Genomic DNA, 17,480 nt, shown 5'->3' on the forward strand with positions numbered 1-17,480 from the left:
GTTGATCCAGGAGAAGTTCATACAGATTTTCCAGTTATTTCAAGTTCTTTTTCTCAGTTCATCTTTCTTCCAAACCGCCCCCATCCCCTTCCTCCTCCCTACACCCTCCTCCCACCACTCTAAATCTGGACTCTCAGCTTCCTTTCTCTCTGGCCTTAAACGTCACCCCACCCCAGCCTCAAACAGGGGTTGAACTTGTTCCCCTCACATTCTCTGCACGTGACTTGATGGAGCCTCTGCATCCTCACCATGGAATTTTCCTGTGCTGGGCCCTGCTGCTAGGAGCAGGGTCAGCTCCTAACATCTTGCCTAACTCCTTGGTTCCCTCACATCAATTTCCCCCAGGCACTGGTACTGAGGCTCTGTCTCTGCACCACCCCCTTCCCAACTGACATCACTCTGTAGCTTCCACTGTCCCCAGAGCAGACCCTACTGGGGCCCCATTCCTCAGCCAAAGCACACAGCGTCTCTCAAAAGGGACAATGAAAACCAAAGCAGTGGTTCTCACTGCAAGTTCTTGAAGCCCCATATGCTAATGCTGATGAAATGCTACATGGGAGCCTCAGGCCCCTGGGCCTGGACGCACAGTCATCGTATGTGACACTTCTCTCCTCTGCTGCAAGCCACCACCTGCTCAGTTACACGTCAGAGCACTTTGCTATCCCTCCCTCAGTATCATTGAGAAGCAGCAGTAACTTAGTTCCCTTATCTAGGGCAGCCAGCAGGATGGCCACAAGGAAATCAAAGGCGGGGTACGGGGTGGGGGTGGAAGCAGCAGGAGAAAACAACTTCCCAGTTTCTCTTTGCAGCTTAAGAAACTCTCTGGGGGTCTGGGGGAGCTTTCAAGTTGCTTTATTTTGGTTAGTCCCTGAGATGTGTGACTGGCGGAACACAGCCACCAGGGGGATAAACAGTGGTTTCTCTTGACCCTAAGGGTCAGGGGCCAGCTGTTCTGAAGGAAGCCAGCTTTTAACTGGCCCAGACGGTTCCCACAGCAACTCGGATGGTAGGTCAGGAGGCCATACCCTCCCCGCCTAGGAACTCGGTCAGTGGTAAGTCTTCGATGTATTTAACCAGTTATGTCCATGTTGATGCTTAGGGTGGTTTCGCTTTTGCAAACATTTATTTATATCCTTCAAGAGAAGAACTCAGACCTCTCTGCCTGTCACAGGAAGCTGTTACGGGGGGTGAGCAAACTTTTTAAATGCACAGAAATTGCGACTGACACCAATTTTGTGAAGCTAAACCCCGGTACTTGGTTCTCTTTAATTGTGTTTTTTCCTACATGGCTTCAGGTAGGCAAGTCTTGTTTCTACCAAGAGAACGAAGTTATATGAAGAAGGGTAATGCTTACTTTTGTCTGCCTGTGGTAGCTCGCATACTACTAAACACCTAAGTGCTAATGAAGGGATGAATTATAGCAGCTGCTCTCAGGATATAGGGCGTGTTAAAGAAATGTTTATTTTCAGTCTTCTGAGTTGTAGACCTGCTCTGGCTAAAATCAGACACCAGAAAAGGGCAAGTATTTATTTATCCTCTAGTCCTGTGTGCCGTTTCCTCTAGGACCACACAGCTGTATGAAGGGAAAATCATCTTTCATTTCTCCACAGGGCAGCCTGAAGATGGCTAATTACACGTCAGCACCAGAGGATGATTATGATGTCCTCATAGAAGACAATCTGAGTAACAACGAAATAGAACCATGCACCCCATACGAGCCCAAGATTCTCTCAGCCCAGCTGGTGCCTTACCTCTACACCATGGTGTTCACGGCTGGCCTCCTGGACAATATCTTGGTTGTGCTTATCCTGGTAAAATACAAAGGACTCAAGCAAGTGGAAAATATCTATTTCCTCAACTTGGCTATTTCTAACTTGTGTTTCTTGCCCACCCTGCCGTTCTGGGCTTACACGGCCTCACGTGAGGGGGTTCTTGGTGACCCCCCGTGTAAAATTGTCGTGGCACTCTACTCCATAGGCCTGTACAGTGAGGCATTTTTCAATGTCCTTCTGACTGTGCAAAGGTACCAGGAGTTTTTCCGCATGAGAAGGCTTTTCTCGGCCTGCAGGATGGTGGCTGGCAACATCTTCACAAGTGCTCTGGCGTGGGTCACAGCCATTCTGGTCACTTTGCCTGAACTTGCTTTTTACAAACCTCAGATGGAAAGCCAGAAATACAAGTGCTTCTTTACCAGACCTCACTTCCTACCAGCTGATGAGACATTCTGGAAGCATTTTCTGACCTTAAAGATGAACATTTTGGGATTTCTTTTGCCACTGTTTTTTTTCGTATTTTGCTACGTGCGAATGAGGAAAACACTAAAGTGTGGGGCGAGGAACTGTGACCTTTTCAAGCTTGTTTTCACCATAATGGTTGTTTTCCTTCTGATGTGGGGACCCTACAATATTGCGCTTTTCCTGTCTGCTTTCAACGAACACTTCTCCCTGCATGGCTGTGAGAGTAGTTACAACCTGAACAGAAGTGTCCAGATCATGAAAATCATCGCCACCACCCACTGCTGCGTCAACCCTCTCCTCTACGTGTTTCTCAACAAGGCATTTAGGAAACACCTCTGCCAACTCTGCCATCTGTGCAGTGACACCGCACCTCCACCCACTGAGGAACCTGCCCAAGGCACATCAAGGGAAGAATATCACCTTTCCACTTAAATGTAAACTAGCTCCTACCAAAGGCGGGATAAATAAACAATAATTTTTCCCTCATTGCATTGTTTTGTGCAATAGTTTTTACACATTTGTACATAAAATAGGCTCCAGGAAGAAAAGGGGGAAGTGAACAAACATTCACCAAGCGCTGAATTTGTCTCAGGCACTGTGCTAGGTTCTTGACAAACGTGAGCTCCTCCGTGCCTCACTGACTGCTCGTGGTGTAGGTGGAATTAGTCCCATTTCTCTGGGAGAGGAAACTGAGGCTCAGAAATTTGTCTAAGATCACACAGCTAGAGCGTGGCAAGGCTGGGACACAAACCCGGTGCCATTCACTCCAGAACCTATGCCTTGTCCAGCATATGCCGAACTTCTAAAATTCAGGCAAGAAGACACATAAAGCAAATCTGCACTTTTAAAACCAACCGGACCACATTCCAAATTAGAACAACCCATTCACACAAAAGTAATTTATCAGGCACAGTTTCTTTCAGGTAATTGAAAGAGATGGCTAGCTGGAGGCTCTGGGTAAAAGGAGGAAAAGGGACTTGCTCTGTGGAAAGTTCTCTGGGTTTTCTTGGCTAATCACCACACCCCCCGAAGCCCCCAGATACCCCTGAGGCCCCCAGATACCCCCAACCTCTGAGCCTCCCAAGGTTTCTAGCACTCTCTGCTATCTAACAATAGCAAACGTACGATCATGTCTAGAAATGTTTAACACAAGGCATGTTTTGTCCTTTTCAGTGTAACGTACACCTCAGGCCTCACCGCCTGTGACTACAAAACATCACAAGAAGAGTTTGCCTGGGGCGATCCAGTGCCCATTTTCTCTTACATATCCCAAGGAGAGGTGACAGATGAATACAGGATGCCTGTGGACCACAATCTCTCACCTCCATCACTGAGGCGGGAGGAGGAGGAGGTGGCACCTGGGGGAGACCCTGTAGGGAGCACAGTCTGTACCAGTCACTGGCTCTTCCGTGTCCTCACCGGGTGCTATGGATGAGCTGTGTCCCACAAAACATTCATATGTTGAAGCCCAAGCCCCAGTGAGATGGTATTTGGAAATGGGACCTTCGGGAGGTAATTAGGTTTAGATGAGGCGGAGTCCTCAGGATGGGATTAGTGCCTTATAAGAAGAGACACCAGAGAACTTGCGTGCTCTCTGCACCATGTGAGGACACAGCAAGAAGGCAGCCATCTGCAAGCCAGGAAGAGAGCCTGCACCAGAAACCCCACCATGCCGGCACCTTGATCTTGGACTTCCCAGCCTCGAGTACTGTGAGAAATAAATTTCTGCTATTTAAGCCACCCAGTCTGTGGTATTTTGTTGTGACAGCCTTAGCTGAGTAAGACAGGGCTCACCCTGAATGACATTAAATAGCCAATAAAAACACCATGACAAGTCAAGAGCAAGACCTCAGCTGAAAGTACCCCAGCAGATATGAAAAGAGGAGAAGGAGAAGGGACAGAGATATCTTCTTCACACTCATACTCACCAGATATGAGTAGGTCTGGACTCTCCATTCACTTCTACCACATATGGGACAGAAATCTCAGGCAAAATGACATCGTTTTTGGATGTTTATAGACACAGTGATGAATTCACAGAACAAACCCTTTCAGAATTTTCAGAATGAAAACATGGAGCATATAGAGAATAAACTCTTACAGTGACTGAGAGTGAAATAGTTACTGAAAATCAAAAGTTTGTGATGGCTGATCCGGCTACAATAGCCCACACACGTAAGTAGTATGTCCAGCAAGGTCTTCTTCCCCTGTCAGAAGAAGACAGTCGTCCTAAAGATAAAAATGATTCATGCTTGCACTATTTACAATAAAAGCAGCCCAAGTGCCTATCAAGTGCAAGTCGGATGAATGGATACACACACACAATGGAATAATACTCAGCCATAAAGAAGAATGAAATGCTGACATGTGCAGAAACGTGGATGGACTACAGAACATTATGCTACATGAAATAAGTCAGAGAAAGACATACTGTATGGTATCACTTATATGTGGAATCTAGAAAATAACACAAATGAATGCACATGCAAAATAGAAAAAGACTCACGGATATAGAAAATAAACTTGTGTGGGTTTCCCTGGTGGCGCAGTGGTTAAAAATCCGCCTACCAATGCAGGGGACATGGGTTCATTCCCTGGTCTGGGAAGATCCCACATGCTGCAGAGCAACAAAGCCCGTGTGCTGCAACTACTGAGCCTGCGTTCTAGAGCCCACGAGCCACAACTACTGAAGTGTGCGTGCCTAGAACCCATGTTCCGCGACAAGAGAAGCCCGCGCACCGCAACGAAGAGTAGCCCCCGCTCGCCAGAACCAGAGAAAGCCCACGCACAGCAACAAAGACCCAGCGCAGCCAAAAACAGATAAAATAAATTTATAAAAAAAATACTGAATCACTATGCTATACACTTGAAACTAATAATATGAATCAACGATACTTCAATTTAAAAAATAACACATTTTCCACTTTTCTACAAACTATTGCATTAGAAAACTAACAAACAGTAAAAAGCCAAAGAGAAGGCAGCTAGCATATTTAAGAAAATTTGACAGTGTTTCTGTTTTTGCCTGTAAATTATTTTCTAATGCAAAAAAAATTTTCCTATCAGGTCAAGATAATTCTGATTTGGGACATTTTAGACAGAGACTGAAATCTCATGAGAAATCTCTGATTCATCTCAATTTATGTGTTTGTGGGTACAAATGGAACAAATTTTAAAATGGTAAACGTGACTGATTTAGAGAATGAGAAAGCAATAAAACCTGAAATTGAAAAAAAAAATACAGATGCCCAGTTAATTTTGAATTTCAGTTAAGCAACAAATGATCTTGTTCTTTTTGGTTTTTACAAATGTGCTGTGGCCACATCAGCCCAAGTTGTCCTCCCTCCTAAGAGCTGCTCACCATTCCCTGGTCTTAGGCTCCCACACCAAGCCTGAATTTCAACAGGACTTTATCCTTTACCAACTGCCTTCACAGACGTATTTGCACCACATAACAGTCCTTCAAAGAAACCTGACTATCATCAGCCTCATTTTACAAGTGTGGAAACTGAGGCTTAAATCTCACAGCTCTCAGGGGTCAGAATCTGGGCTTGACATTTTCTGATATCAAATCCCACACTCTTTCCTCTCCTCCACCCAGTACTTCCTGGCTTGTCTACAGCACTTGGTTTATAGAGTGAGTTCCTGTATATTACTGCTCCAGATTTTTCACAACAGTCCAAAGGACTGGGGGAAGGCACATCCAAGGATTGCTGCTCCCCTCAGCCACCCATTTACAGACCCTGTGAAAAGCAAAGTTCGCCAAAGAACCATCTCTGGCACATCTAACAGAAGAAAATCTTTGATCTAAATTTCAGACTCTGAATCCTTTGATTTTTCCCTGTGGTGTGGCCTTTAGCTATGAGCGGGGCCATGAGTCACCTCCCTGGAGTCCCCTACCATGCCTGCTCTGGGAGAAGGTAGGAAAGGGTGTCTCTCTCTTCCTGTGGGACCCAACACAGGCCATCTAGCCTCCCTGTGCCTCAGACAACTGGGAATAAGACACCCCCACACACACACAGGGCTGCTGGCCAGGATGAGGGCTTAGTGAGCAGCACAGTGACTGGCCCACAGGACGCTGCCCACATCCCACTTTTCCTCACACCCTCCACAGATGCTGCCTGCACCCTAATGGTGCTTGAATTTCAGTTCTGATGGGCTTCCTCGTCCCCACGTCAGCCTCCTGCTGCTGCTCCAGGTAAATGACTATGTTGACAAAAGGATCTGGGGACATGTGGCTCAGCCCCAGCTTCTTTGTTTGAAGGAGTGGTGGGGAGGTTCAGACCATCTCGCTTGTATCACCTATGACAAAATGTGTTTTCCTCTGCCCTCAACCACGTGGTCAGCTCAACAATTTTTTTTTTAACATCTCTATTGGAGTATAACTGCTTTACAATGGTGTTAGTTTCTGCTTTATAACAAAGTGAATCATCTATACATATACATATATCAGCTCAACAGTCCTGCTATGAGTCTGTGGACAGCCATCCCACCAGAGCCCCTGCCCACATGCTCTTTCAGGCGTCCATCTTTGCAGAACACCTGCCACACACTTCCTGGGGGGCCACCCAGCTTGCTCACCATGGCTCAGGACCATCCCCAGCTGCCCCGTGCAGACGCTCCCTCCTCGGCAAAGCACACAACCCATGTCCCCAAGCTCACGCCGCTTCCAGCGGATGGCTATCTGTATGCATACTCACTGTCTCCACTCTTTTGTCTCTGAAGGACTCCAAGGCAGAGTCTGTGGGATTCATCTCCAAACGGACTAGAGGAGCTGCGACGTGGTGATGGATGAGGAGGCGGCCAAGAGAGAGACTCCAGCCAACACAGGTGCTGTTATTCCCCCAGAGAGGTGACACTCATGCCTGTGAGGGAAGGCAGGAGGAGCTGACTGCCAATGGGTAGTGGGAGCACTTCCTTAAGAAAGAGGCTTAAAGGCATTCCAGAGAAAATCAGAAAAATATGACTATAAACAAAATGTCAGATGACATACTTATCATTTTCAAGGGTGACAATAAAATTGCAGTTATGTGGGAGAATGTCCCTATTCTTAGAGGATGCGTGCTCAAGAATTAGGAGTGAAATGTCGTAGTCACAGCTCACATTCAAATAATTTAATCCCACACATACACACACCAGGTGCATATAAAAGCAGCAAGAGGGAAAACACATCAAAATGTTAACACCTGTCAACTCTACATGGAGGGTATATGAATGTCCACTGAGCCCTCTCTGACCCCCACCGCACAAACGGAAATATTCCTAAGACCAAGTTGAAGGGCAAAACTGACTTTGATTTTGTCTGGATAAAAACAAAGAAGAAAGATTGACCCCAAGTACAAATTTTAAAAGTCTCCTCCCTTCTGGTCCCTCATGACTGGGGTCAGACTCAATCTGTAGGAGAGTCGTAGAGAGAACAAGCCCCAAGCCCTCATTTTACTTACAAAGCTGAGCCCAGAGAAGGTAAAGGACTTACCCGAGGTCATACAGCCACACAGCAGCAGAGCTGCGACTTTGCTCTAGACGTCCTGCAGCACATGCCACTTCTTTCCCACTCAGGACTGACCTGTTATTATTTCTGGAGACAATGGCGGGCCAAATGATTCCGAATACGCTAAGGCTAACAGCTGAGAAAAAAGTACGCAGACTCAGCCCGTTTCCCAACGACCTAAGTACACACGGCGTTCCTCCTGACGTGATGTGATAGGGAAGCTCCCAGCACCACAAGATACTGGCTTTTCCCTCAAAACTAAACGCGCACCGCTAGGGAAGCTGCCTGCAGGCGTACCTTCCACGCTTCGTGCAACGCCACGCTCCGCGGAAGCACCGCGCAGGCGCAGACAGGGGCTTGGACTCCTCCGCGGCACCGATAGTCCCGGCACCGGGGGCGGAGTGCCGAAGTACCGCGGCGGATGTATCGCTGCTCCGGAGCAGCACCAGGCCTCACAACACCTGGTACGTTGGCAGGAAGAGTCGTCCCCGTTGTACTTCTAGAGCACTTCCAGGAACTGGTCCTGCACATCCGACAGAGGCAGAGCCCACCTTGCAAGAATGGATGAAAGGAGCCAGGGATGTTCCTACGCCAGGACAAAGAGCAGCAGCCAAAGGATGGGCGCATGCGCAAAGAGTAGCGTTTACTTTTTTTTTAATAGTTGGAAAAAAATCAAAAGAATATTTCATGACCTGTGAAAATTATATGAAATTCGAACTTCAGTGTCGAATTTCAGAAACTTTATTTTCAATAAAATAAAGTTTTTTTGGAACACGACCACACTCATTTATATATGTATTGCCAGTGGTTGCTTTTGCACTGCAATGGCCGAGTCCAGTGGTTTTGACAGAGGCGGTCTGTGGCATTCTCATGGCTTCCCACTGCTGCTTGGTGCATTGTAAATTACAGCCAGTTATAATTCAATAGCATTTCAAGTACCAGACTGTGTTGTTGTGATACAATAAGACATATACCTCCGGTCTTCAGCCCTGACTGATGGGGTGATAGGAGTGTCCTTTGTTATTCATAATAAACCCTCCACCTGAGTTTCAGTCAGACCTGAGTGTATGCTGATGAGGTGACTCTTGGTGCTTCCCTAGATAGCTTCAGGATGGGAGCTGGTTCCCAGAACCAACCTTGTGATGAGAGGATTGGAACTTTCAGCTCTGCTTCCTGAGTTCCAGAGATGGGAGAGTGGCTGGATAATCACCAATGGTCAATGACTTAGTCAATTGTGTCTATGTTACGAAACTTCCATACAAACCCTAAACTACAGGATTCAGAGAGCTTCTTGGTTAGTGAACACATTCATGTACTGGAAGAGTTGCACACCCTGACTCCACGGGGACAGAAGCTCCTATGCTCTAGGCCCTTCCAGACCCTTAGCCTATGTACCTCTTCATCCGGCTATTCTTTTTCTATCTTTTATACAATCCTTTAATACAAATAGGTAACAATAAGTAAAGTGTTTCCCTGGGTTCTGTGAGCCATTATAGCAAATTATCAAAACTGAGGAGGGGGTCGTGGGATTCCCCAGTTTACAGCCAAGTTGGACAAAAGTACAGGTAACCTGGGAACCCACTACTTGTGATTAGTGTCTGAAGAAAGAGGGCAGTCTTGTGGGCCTGAGCCCGTAACCTTGTGGGTCTGTGTTAACTCCAAGTGGTTAGTGTCAGAATTGAACTGACTTGCAGGAAACCCAGTTGGTGTCCACAGAGAATTAGAGAATTGTTTGGTGTAGAAAACCCACACCTATTTGGTGTCATAAGTGTTGTGAGTAGATAGACATAGAGAACAGATTTGTGGTTGCCAAGGCGGAGGGGAATGGGAGAGGGATGAATTGGGAGTTTGGGATTAGCAGATACAAACTATTATCTATGGAATGGATAAACAACAAGGTCCTACTGTATAGCACAGGGAACTATATTCAGTATCCTGTGATAAACCATAATGGAAAAGAATATGAAAAAGAATATCTAAATAACTGAATCACTTTGCTATACAGCAGAAATTAACACAACATTGTAAATCAATGCTACTTCAATATAAAAAATGTAAGTGTTGTAAGTAGAGAGAACAGTTTATCTTTATACACATAGAGCCAAACCACCTTTTTTTAAATTTTTATTACCAGTGCATATTCATCATGTTAAAACAAGCAAAGAAGAGAAAAGTGAATTTTGAATGTCACACTAATAAGACACTATGGATTGTGGATTATTTTGTTATCAAATTAGATGCCAAAGCACTGTATTTATTATGCAATGAAACTATAGTTGTGCTAAAAGAATACAACATGTGTTGACATTTCCAGACAAAGCATTCATTGCACTATTCCAAACTCATAGGGGAAAAATGGTCAGGAAAATTACAAATTTTAAAGTGAAATATCTCATCACAACAGAATTTCTTCAAGGGACTTCCCTGGAGGTCCGGTGGTTAGGACTTGGCACTTTCACTGCCGTGGGCCAGGGTTCAATCTTTGGTGGGGGAACTGAGATCCCACAAGTTGTGTGGCACGGCAAAAAAAAAAAAAAAAAAAAATCTTCAAAATAAAAAAAGAAATGAGGCTGCAAGCAAAGTAACTTTCTAAATAGCTCATTTGTTAGCCAAGCAAGAAAAGCCATTTACCTATGTTGAGTTAATGAAATCATGTTTGATTGCAGCTGTAAACAAATGTGCCCAGAGAAAATTAACTTAAGACTTTAGCCTTTCACTGACAACTCCTGCTTAAAGAGCTGAAAACATTGGGAACAAGAAATAAGACAAATGATTTGAGTGGCTTTCCTTGGCTTTTGATGAATAAACAGATGTTACAGATGCTGTTAACTATTGTCTATTTGAGGAATCAGTGGTGAGTTTGAAGTGAGTAAAGAATTAGCCTCCAGGAATAGTCCACATGGGATAACTACAGGCAAGAATATTTTCCAGAAAATTGAGGAAACACTAATTTAGTACAATCTGAAGTGGAATCTGCTGAAATGTATTACAATTGATGGTTGTTAAAATCTGTGTTGGGCAGAAAAAAAGTTTAGAGCGGGGACCGCGCAGAATACAAGCTTTCCTTGAAGACTGTAAGGAACTTGAGGTCTGAGGAAGTAAAAGCAGGGACACCAAACACAGCCCCACACTCAATTCAGTGTCAGGGTGAAAGAATGCGGGACCAAAGACCCCCCTCATTGATGCTACGGCCGCCTGACTTGCTTTGGGCGATGAAATGATGGAAATGATATGGCCTCTCCTAGAAGGAAGCTTTAAGAGTTTTTTTGTGTTGCCTCCATCTCTATTTCCCGCTCTGTCTACAGGCCAGTGTGCCCCAGGCAGGGGCTGCTGGTTCAGCCTGGGTCTCAGAATAAAGAGATGAACAACAGAGCCACTGATGACCCATGACAGGTATGAACGTGAGACAGAAACAAACCTTTGTTGTGTAAGACATTGACATAACTTAGCATGAGTTAATGGATACAGCGATGTTAGATTTTGCAATTTTTATTTCAGCCAGAAAAGGGGATTTCATGGGCCTTTAATTTCACCTAAGTATCTTATTTATACAAGAAGGTTTATACGGTTCAAATATGATGTTTTATCTTGCTGGTATTATGACTAATATGGCTACACCATCAAATGTTGCTCCCACAGTAAACTTCTAGTTTACTAGTGAGGCTGGACTACATATCTGGGCCATAATTCAAAGTAGCAAAAAAGGGAGTTTTCATTCTAGGATTATGGGACCGTAATTAATGTCCTTCCTGACAGATTTCAGAGGCTTCTGCAGGCAGCAGCAGAACTGCCTATCTCATTTTTTTTTTTTAACATCTTTATTGGAGTATAACTGCTTTACAGTGTTGTGTTAGTTTCTGCTGTATAACAAAGTTAATCAGCTATACGTATACATATATCCCCATAACCCCTCCCTCTTGCATCCTCTAGGTGGTCACAGAGCACTGAGGTGATCTCCCTGTGCTATGCCTGCCTATCTCATTGATACTGGTCAATGCTGGCCATTCTTGTCTGCTCTCTGCCTTTGAAAGGGAAGATTCACCCTGGTTGACGCAGGTTTGCCTGTTGAGTCCAATGAGCCATTGGAAATACTAAAAACAGGAAAATGATCCTTTCTCAGGGAAGAGTTACTAATCTAAGGTAGGACCCCAATGGGCCCTGTTTACTGGTGGGGAGAGTCTGTGCATTAGCAGCTAAAACCCAGCCATTTGGTTCTCTCTTAATTCCCTTCCCTGGCATCAAGATAGTGGGTCAGAATTGAAACTCTGGAGAAGAAAACTATGGGGAACACTTAAAGGACAAAGCATGGACCTTCAAAAAGGCAGAAAAAGGAAGCAGCAGCAGCATGGAACCTGAGGAAACAGAACTTCAAGGAGCACATGTCCACAGGATCAGACATAGTAAGGGGCTCAGGGAAAAGAGATGTGAACCCTACTAAGCTTGGCCATTTGGGAAGCTGGGGCTGTCCTATTCCAGAACTGCTTCAAGGGAGTGAACAGGTTAGAATCAAACTACAGTGGGGTGAAGAGAGAATGACCCAAACACCCACCTGACTTGCTGAAGTGAGGGCAGCCCTCTCTGACCACGCTTTAAAGAGCTTGGCTGAGAAAAGTGGGAATAAACTGGTGACCAGAGGTGAACCGGAGGTTGAGGGCCAATAAGGCCAAGGGATAGATGTACAGTTGTCCCCTGTACCTCGGTATTTGCAGGGATTGGTTCCAGGACACCCCGTGGATGCCAAAATCCAAGGATGCTCAAGTCCCTTATATAAAATTGTGTAGTATTTGCATACAACCTATGCATGTCCTCCCATATATTTTAAATCATCTCTGGACTACTTATAATACCTAATACAATGTAAATTGCAAATTCAAGTTTTGCTGTCTGGAACTTTCTGTAATTTGTTTTCAAATACCTTCAATCCTCAGTTGGTTGAATTCAAGGATGTGTAAGCCATGGACATGGAGGGCCCACTGTGTTCCACATTTTCCTATCTCTATATTTGTACATTTACTATACCTGATGCTATTTACTTAAAATAGCAAATACTCATAAATCTTCTTGATACCCGGCTTCTTCCACTAATCCCTTGATTCCTACTCTCTATTCCTTCCCGCGCCTTAGAAACACACACACACACATGCACATACACACTCAAACACACACACACACACACACACACACACACACACACAACTATATGAGGGACCAACAGGTGCCCTTGAGGAAAAGAGTTGCTTGGCCTGACCTTAGACTCCAGACCATCAGGCACTAAGCCCGAAACTGCCGGAAAGAGTGGGAGTGGGAAGTGGGAATACAGGGAAGGAAAGGTTCCACTGGGCAGGTGTTTGGTCAGACACATGATTTCAGTATGAAATTCTAGAAAAGATGAATGGCACTTTATAGGAAATGAAAATCAACAGCATTTCTAATTTTATTTCTTGTTAAGATGGTAGCAGGGATCTGTGAAAACTGATGGGCTTGGCAAAATCCGCCCTCAGGAAGGGAGAGGAAGGGAGAAGAAGGATCAGGGCTGGAAGCAGGGAGGGGCCGCCGGGGAGGCGGGGCAGCTTCTCTTCAGGTTTGACCTCTCAGGAAGGCGCAGGCTTCCAGAAACGCTGTGGGACACAGCAAAGCAGGAGATTCAGAAACTGATTCCTTTTTTTTTTTTTTGAATCAATACATCAATCAAAGAGGACACTAAAACAGACTTTCCTCTGCCCTCCTACCACTGTAGGTCAAGGCTTGCCATCCCCACATTTCCCCACTGTCCGTCCTGCGAAGAGCTACAGGACCCAGGGGAGCACACAAAAGCTCTGGTCCTTATCAAGCTGCGAGATTCGCTGTTCTGGCCTGAGTGACACAGCTTCCACCCACTTGTCTCCAGGTAAATCAGCGGTCACACTCTCAAGTTCACAAGGTATTGATGGTCCTCGAATTTGTTCTGGAATGTGAGCAACTGATCATCTTCATGCAAATCTGCTTGCAGTGATATCCACCTACTCATTCACTCATTCATCCATGAATCCCTCCTGAGCACAGGCTTTGTGTGAGCCTCTGTGTTAAGTGCTGAGGATTCAACACAGACAGATAAGCCCTGCCCTCAAGGGGTGTACCATCTGTGCAATCCTGAGCGGGCTGCTCACGAGAGTAGACCTGCAGCGCAATTTCTAAGCGTAGCCCTAGATCCACCTGCATCACAATTCCCTGAGATGTCCGTGGAAATAGCAGGGTTTCCTTGGCACTCTTGACATTTGGGGCTGGGGAATTCTTTGTTGTGAAGGCTGTTCTGTGTGTGCTCTGTTTAGTAGCATCCCTGCTTCTACCCACAGATGCCAGCAGCACCCCCTATATCATGAGAATTAAAAATACCTCCTGGCATTGCCAAATGCCTCAGGGGCAAAATGATCCCCGGTTGAGAACCACTGATACAGAGATTCTCAGCCCTTCCCCAACCCCTGGACCACCACACAACACCCACCGATGCCTCCAACTCCCCTGGTGAGGGACCGGGAATAGGAACCCAGACGACATCAGTGCACAGAGGAGGCAAAACTTGCTGAAACTCGAGAATCATTGCCTGGAGGCTCACAACACTCTGCTGTGTCTTCTAAATGCTTTTAAAGGGTTAAATTATTGTCAATACATTTTCCGGGCTAAAATGTTTTTCGAGAATTTGTATTCTCTATGGTTAGTACTTACGGTAACTGCCTAGAAAGCAGAATTTGTCATTTGTCAATATATATGTAAATATACGTATACCTTTGTGTGTATGTATATACATACATGCATATGTTTACAATCGCTACCAGCATTATAAAAAGTTAGCATATTACTAAGGGTTTATTTTATTCTCTAGCTCTTTCACCTCATCAATGAGAGTGTAATTTCCCAAAGTATAGAGACATTGGATTGCCTTAACGTTTTTTTTGTTTGTTTGTTTTTTTGTGGTACGTGGGCCTCTCGCCGTTGAGGCCTCTACCGTTGCGGAGCACAGGCTCCGGACGCGCAGGCCCACGGCCACGACTCACGGGCCCAGCAGCTCCGCGGCACGTGGGATCCTCCCAGACCGGGGCACGAACCCGTATCCCCTGCATTGGCAGGTGGACTCTCAACCACTGCGCCACCAGGGAAGCCCTGCCTTAACGTTTTTATACCCGCTTCATCCCTAGAATGTTTGGCCCTCCAACCTTGACCTTCACCCGCGGTGGTTTCCCAGTGATGCTACCTATGTTCCACTTACGGGAGGTTGAGCATTTTTTCAGGTTAGCAATGGCTGTGACATACTCTGGTCCCAAATATTTTTCATATGTTGTTTTGCCTCCAAGTTTGGCCAGACACTCAGTGTTGTCATTGAACAGAAGGTTTTTGGTCTCAGACTGGAATAAGCAAAACCTGTCCGGGCAGTGTTTTCCATTTTTCCCAAACTGAGCCTGTGTCAAAAGGGCAGACAGTAAGAGAGCAGCGGAGGAAAACAGGAGAGGTTATGGATTCGGGGAGGCCAAGGGCATTTCTTCGGCACAGGATCAGCCACAGGAAAACCATGGGGCAAAAGGAGCTAAGTTCTGGAATCACTCCACTGTCCTGGCTAAGTCTTCCCCTGCCCCATGGCCCCCTGCTCCACACCCCAGCCCAGTGCCCAGGCCCCTCACCACTTCTGATCTCACCTCCCGCCATCTTGCCTTTCTTTTTAATCTGTGGCCTCTCCCCTTAGAACTTCTTCTGTGTGACTGGGTGACAGCTGAGGATTTTGAGATCCACCCTCAAAGTAATCACCTCTAGCATTCTAATAGGCCAGCTCTCCCAGAGAGGCAGACTGCATTGGAAATCCTCTCTGCCACGGACCCAGTCATTGCCTTGGGCAGGTCACTTAGCCTTCCTTGGGCCTGGTTCCTCCTCCATGCCCAGGCCTCCCATGGAGGTGAGCTGCAAGAACCAACCACCAGCATGGCAGCAGACCTCTTACCAGCACCCGTGAGTGTGCACAGTGGGGGCTCCATAAATGCTAGTTATTGTGCCAATTTTTACATTCTAGGGCCAATTTCTTTAACGCACATCTAGAAACATGCCATTTTAATACAGAGCTAGATGTCCTAATAGAGAATCCCAGACTTCAAGGAAATTATAGGATTTCCTTCAAACCACTTCACGTAGATAGCCTTAAATCTATACAAGTTCTGGGTTTGTTGTTTTTAGAGATTACAAATGCAGGGGCCCTGTCTAGAACATCCCCAGTCGGCCCGGGCTCTGGAAACATCAGCAGAGTAAATCACTCTCTACCTGGCTATGGGAGGAAGGCTCAGTCGCCTCCCTCATGTGCCTGAAGAACAACAGGAGACTCAAGGAGAGAAAGCATCTCCCAGCCAGACCGTGAGCGCACGTCCAGGGCCATGAGACTCAGGGCAGCCCCCCAGCGTGGAGCAAATACTCTCATCACCAGCTTCAAGCAGAGGGATGGGACAGAAAGGCTGGGGATGGGTGGATTCCCTGAGCTCTGTGATTGCCCCACCTAACAGGAGCCCCTGCAGGAGGCCCTGGTGACCCATACCTGTTGGCGGAGCAGCACCTCTTCCACGTGTGCTGCCTTATCGCTCCGAGATACCACGGCATGATTTGGGGCCACAGCCAGGTAGCAGCTCTCAGCCTCTGTCACAGGCTTCCTGGTGCCATCGAGACACAGCAACTCAAAGTCCTCCCGATTCAATTTCCTAGCCGTGGCCACAGTGTTCTCTCCTGGAGATATAAAGAAGGCAGCATCAGCCACGGCTGCCACTCTGAGGCAAAGCATCCTTTCCGGGTGGCTGTGACCATCCACCGGCCTCTTGAAACGCACACACTGGGGTTGCAGTGATGTGAAGGAGAGCAAATAGAGCTCCACAAGATACACAAACTTCAAACATATCAAGCATCAGTGCTATATCCTCACGATGGAGTATTACTCAGCAATAAAAAGGAGTCAAGTTCTGACACACGCTACGACGTGGATGAACCTTGAAAACATTACGCTAAGTAAAAGACGCCAGTCACAAAAGATCACATATCGTAGGATTCCATTTATGTGAAATGTCCTGAATACGCAAATCTATGGAGACAGAAAGTGAATTGGTGGTTGCCAGCTCTGGGGGAGTGGGGAAGGGACTGGTAATAGGTGCGGGGTTTCTTCAAGGGGGTTTGTGAAAGTTCTAGAATTGGATTCTGTTGGCAGCTGCACAACTTTGAATGTGCTGGAGATCACTGAATCCCATTGAATCTACACTCTGAATGGGTGGATTTTGAAGTATGTAAATTGTATCTCCACAAAGCCGTTACATTTCTTTAAAAGAAAACCCTCCATGTATGCCAGATTCTCCAGTGAGTTCCAGAAAAAGAAGTGTTGGTTTGTGTTCAAGAAGAAATTGTTGGGACTTCCCTGGTGATCCAGTGGGTAAGACTACCAGCTCCCAAGGCAGGGAGGGGGTCCGGGTTCGATCCCTGGTCGGGGAGCTAGATCCTGCATGCTGCAACGAAGATCCCGTGTGCCGCGACTAAGAACTGGCTCAGCCAAATAAATAAATAAGTATTTTTTAAATAAAAAGAAGAAGAAATTGTTTCCTTTCGTATTCCAATGCTCTTAGTGTAACCAGAGGAAGGACAGGAACATCTATGGGTTTATCAAATATGCTTTCAGTCAATTCCGATAAAATACAGTTGTGAAATCCCAGAGAAGCTTAAAACTAAATTTGACACCCATCTGATCCCTGAAGATCACTTAG

The 17,480-nt window shown here is 46.0% G+C and overlaps 2 protein-coding genes across 2 annotated transcripts in view; one reads left to right on the forward strand and one right to left on the reverse strand.

The window, feature by feature from the left end:
* The first annotated feature begins 293 nt into the window (after nt 1–293).
* Nucleotides 294–3,035, forward strand: CCRL2 (C-C motif chemokine receptor like 2). Its single transcript, XM_079934642.1, has 2 exons — nt 294–1,187; nt 1,611–3,035. The coding sequence occupies exons 1-2, from the start codon at nt 1,080–1,082 to the stop codon at nt 2,667–2,669; spliced, it is 1,167 nt and encodes a 388-aa protein (XP_079790768.1). The 5' UTR covers nt 294–1,079; the 3' UTR covers nt 2,670–3,035.
* Nucleotides 3,036–13,022: 9,987 nt separating this feature from the next.
* The window catches only part of LTF (lactotransferrin), a 28,789-nt gene continuing 24,331 nt past the window's right edge, over nt 13,023–17,480 (reverse strand). The window contains exons 15-17 of the mRNA XM_079933793.1: nt 16,277–16,461; nt 14,972–15,161; nt 13,023–13,346 (exon numbers count right to left, since the gene is read on the reverse strand). Of these exons, the coding sequence (XP_079789919.1) occupies nt 13,306–13,346; nt 14,972–15,161; nt 16,277–16,461 (416 nt within the window). The 3' untranslated portion in view covers nt 13,023–13,305. The remainder of the gene's footprint in view (nt 13,347–14,971; nt 15,162–16,276; nt 16,462–17,480) is intronic.

The sequence above is a fragment of the Stenella coeruleoalba genome (genome assembly GCF_951394435.1).
Source record: "Stenella coeruleoalba genome assembly, chromosome: 10".
Taxonomy (NCBI): Eukaryota; Metazoa; Chordata; class Mammalia; order Artiodactyla; family Delphinidae; genus Stenella; species Stenella coeruleoalba.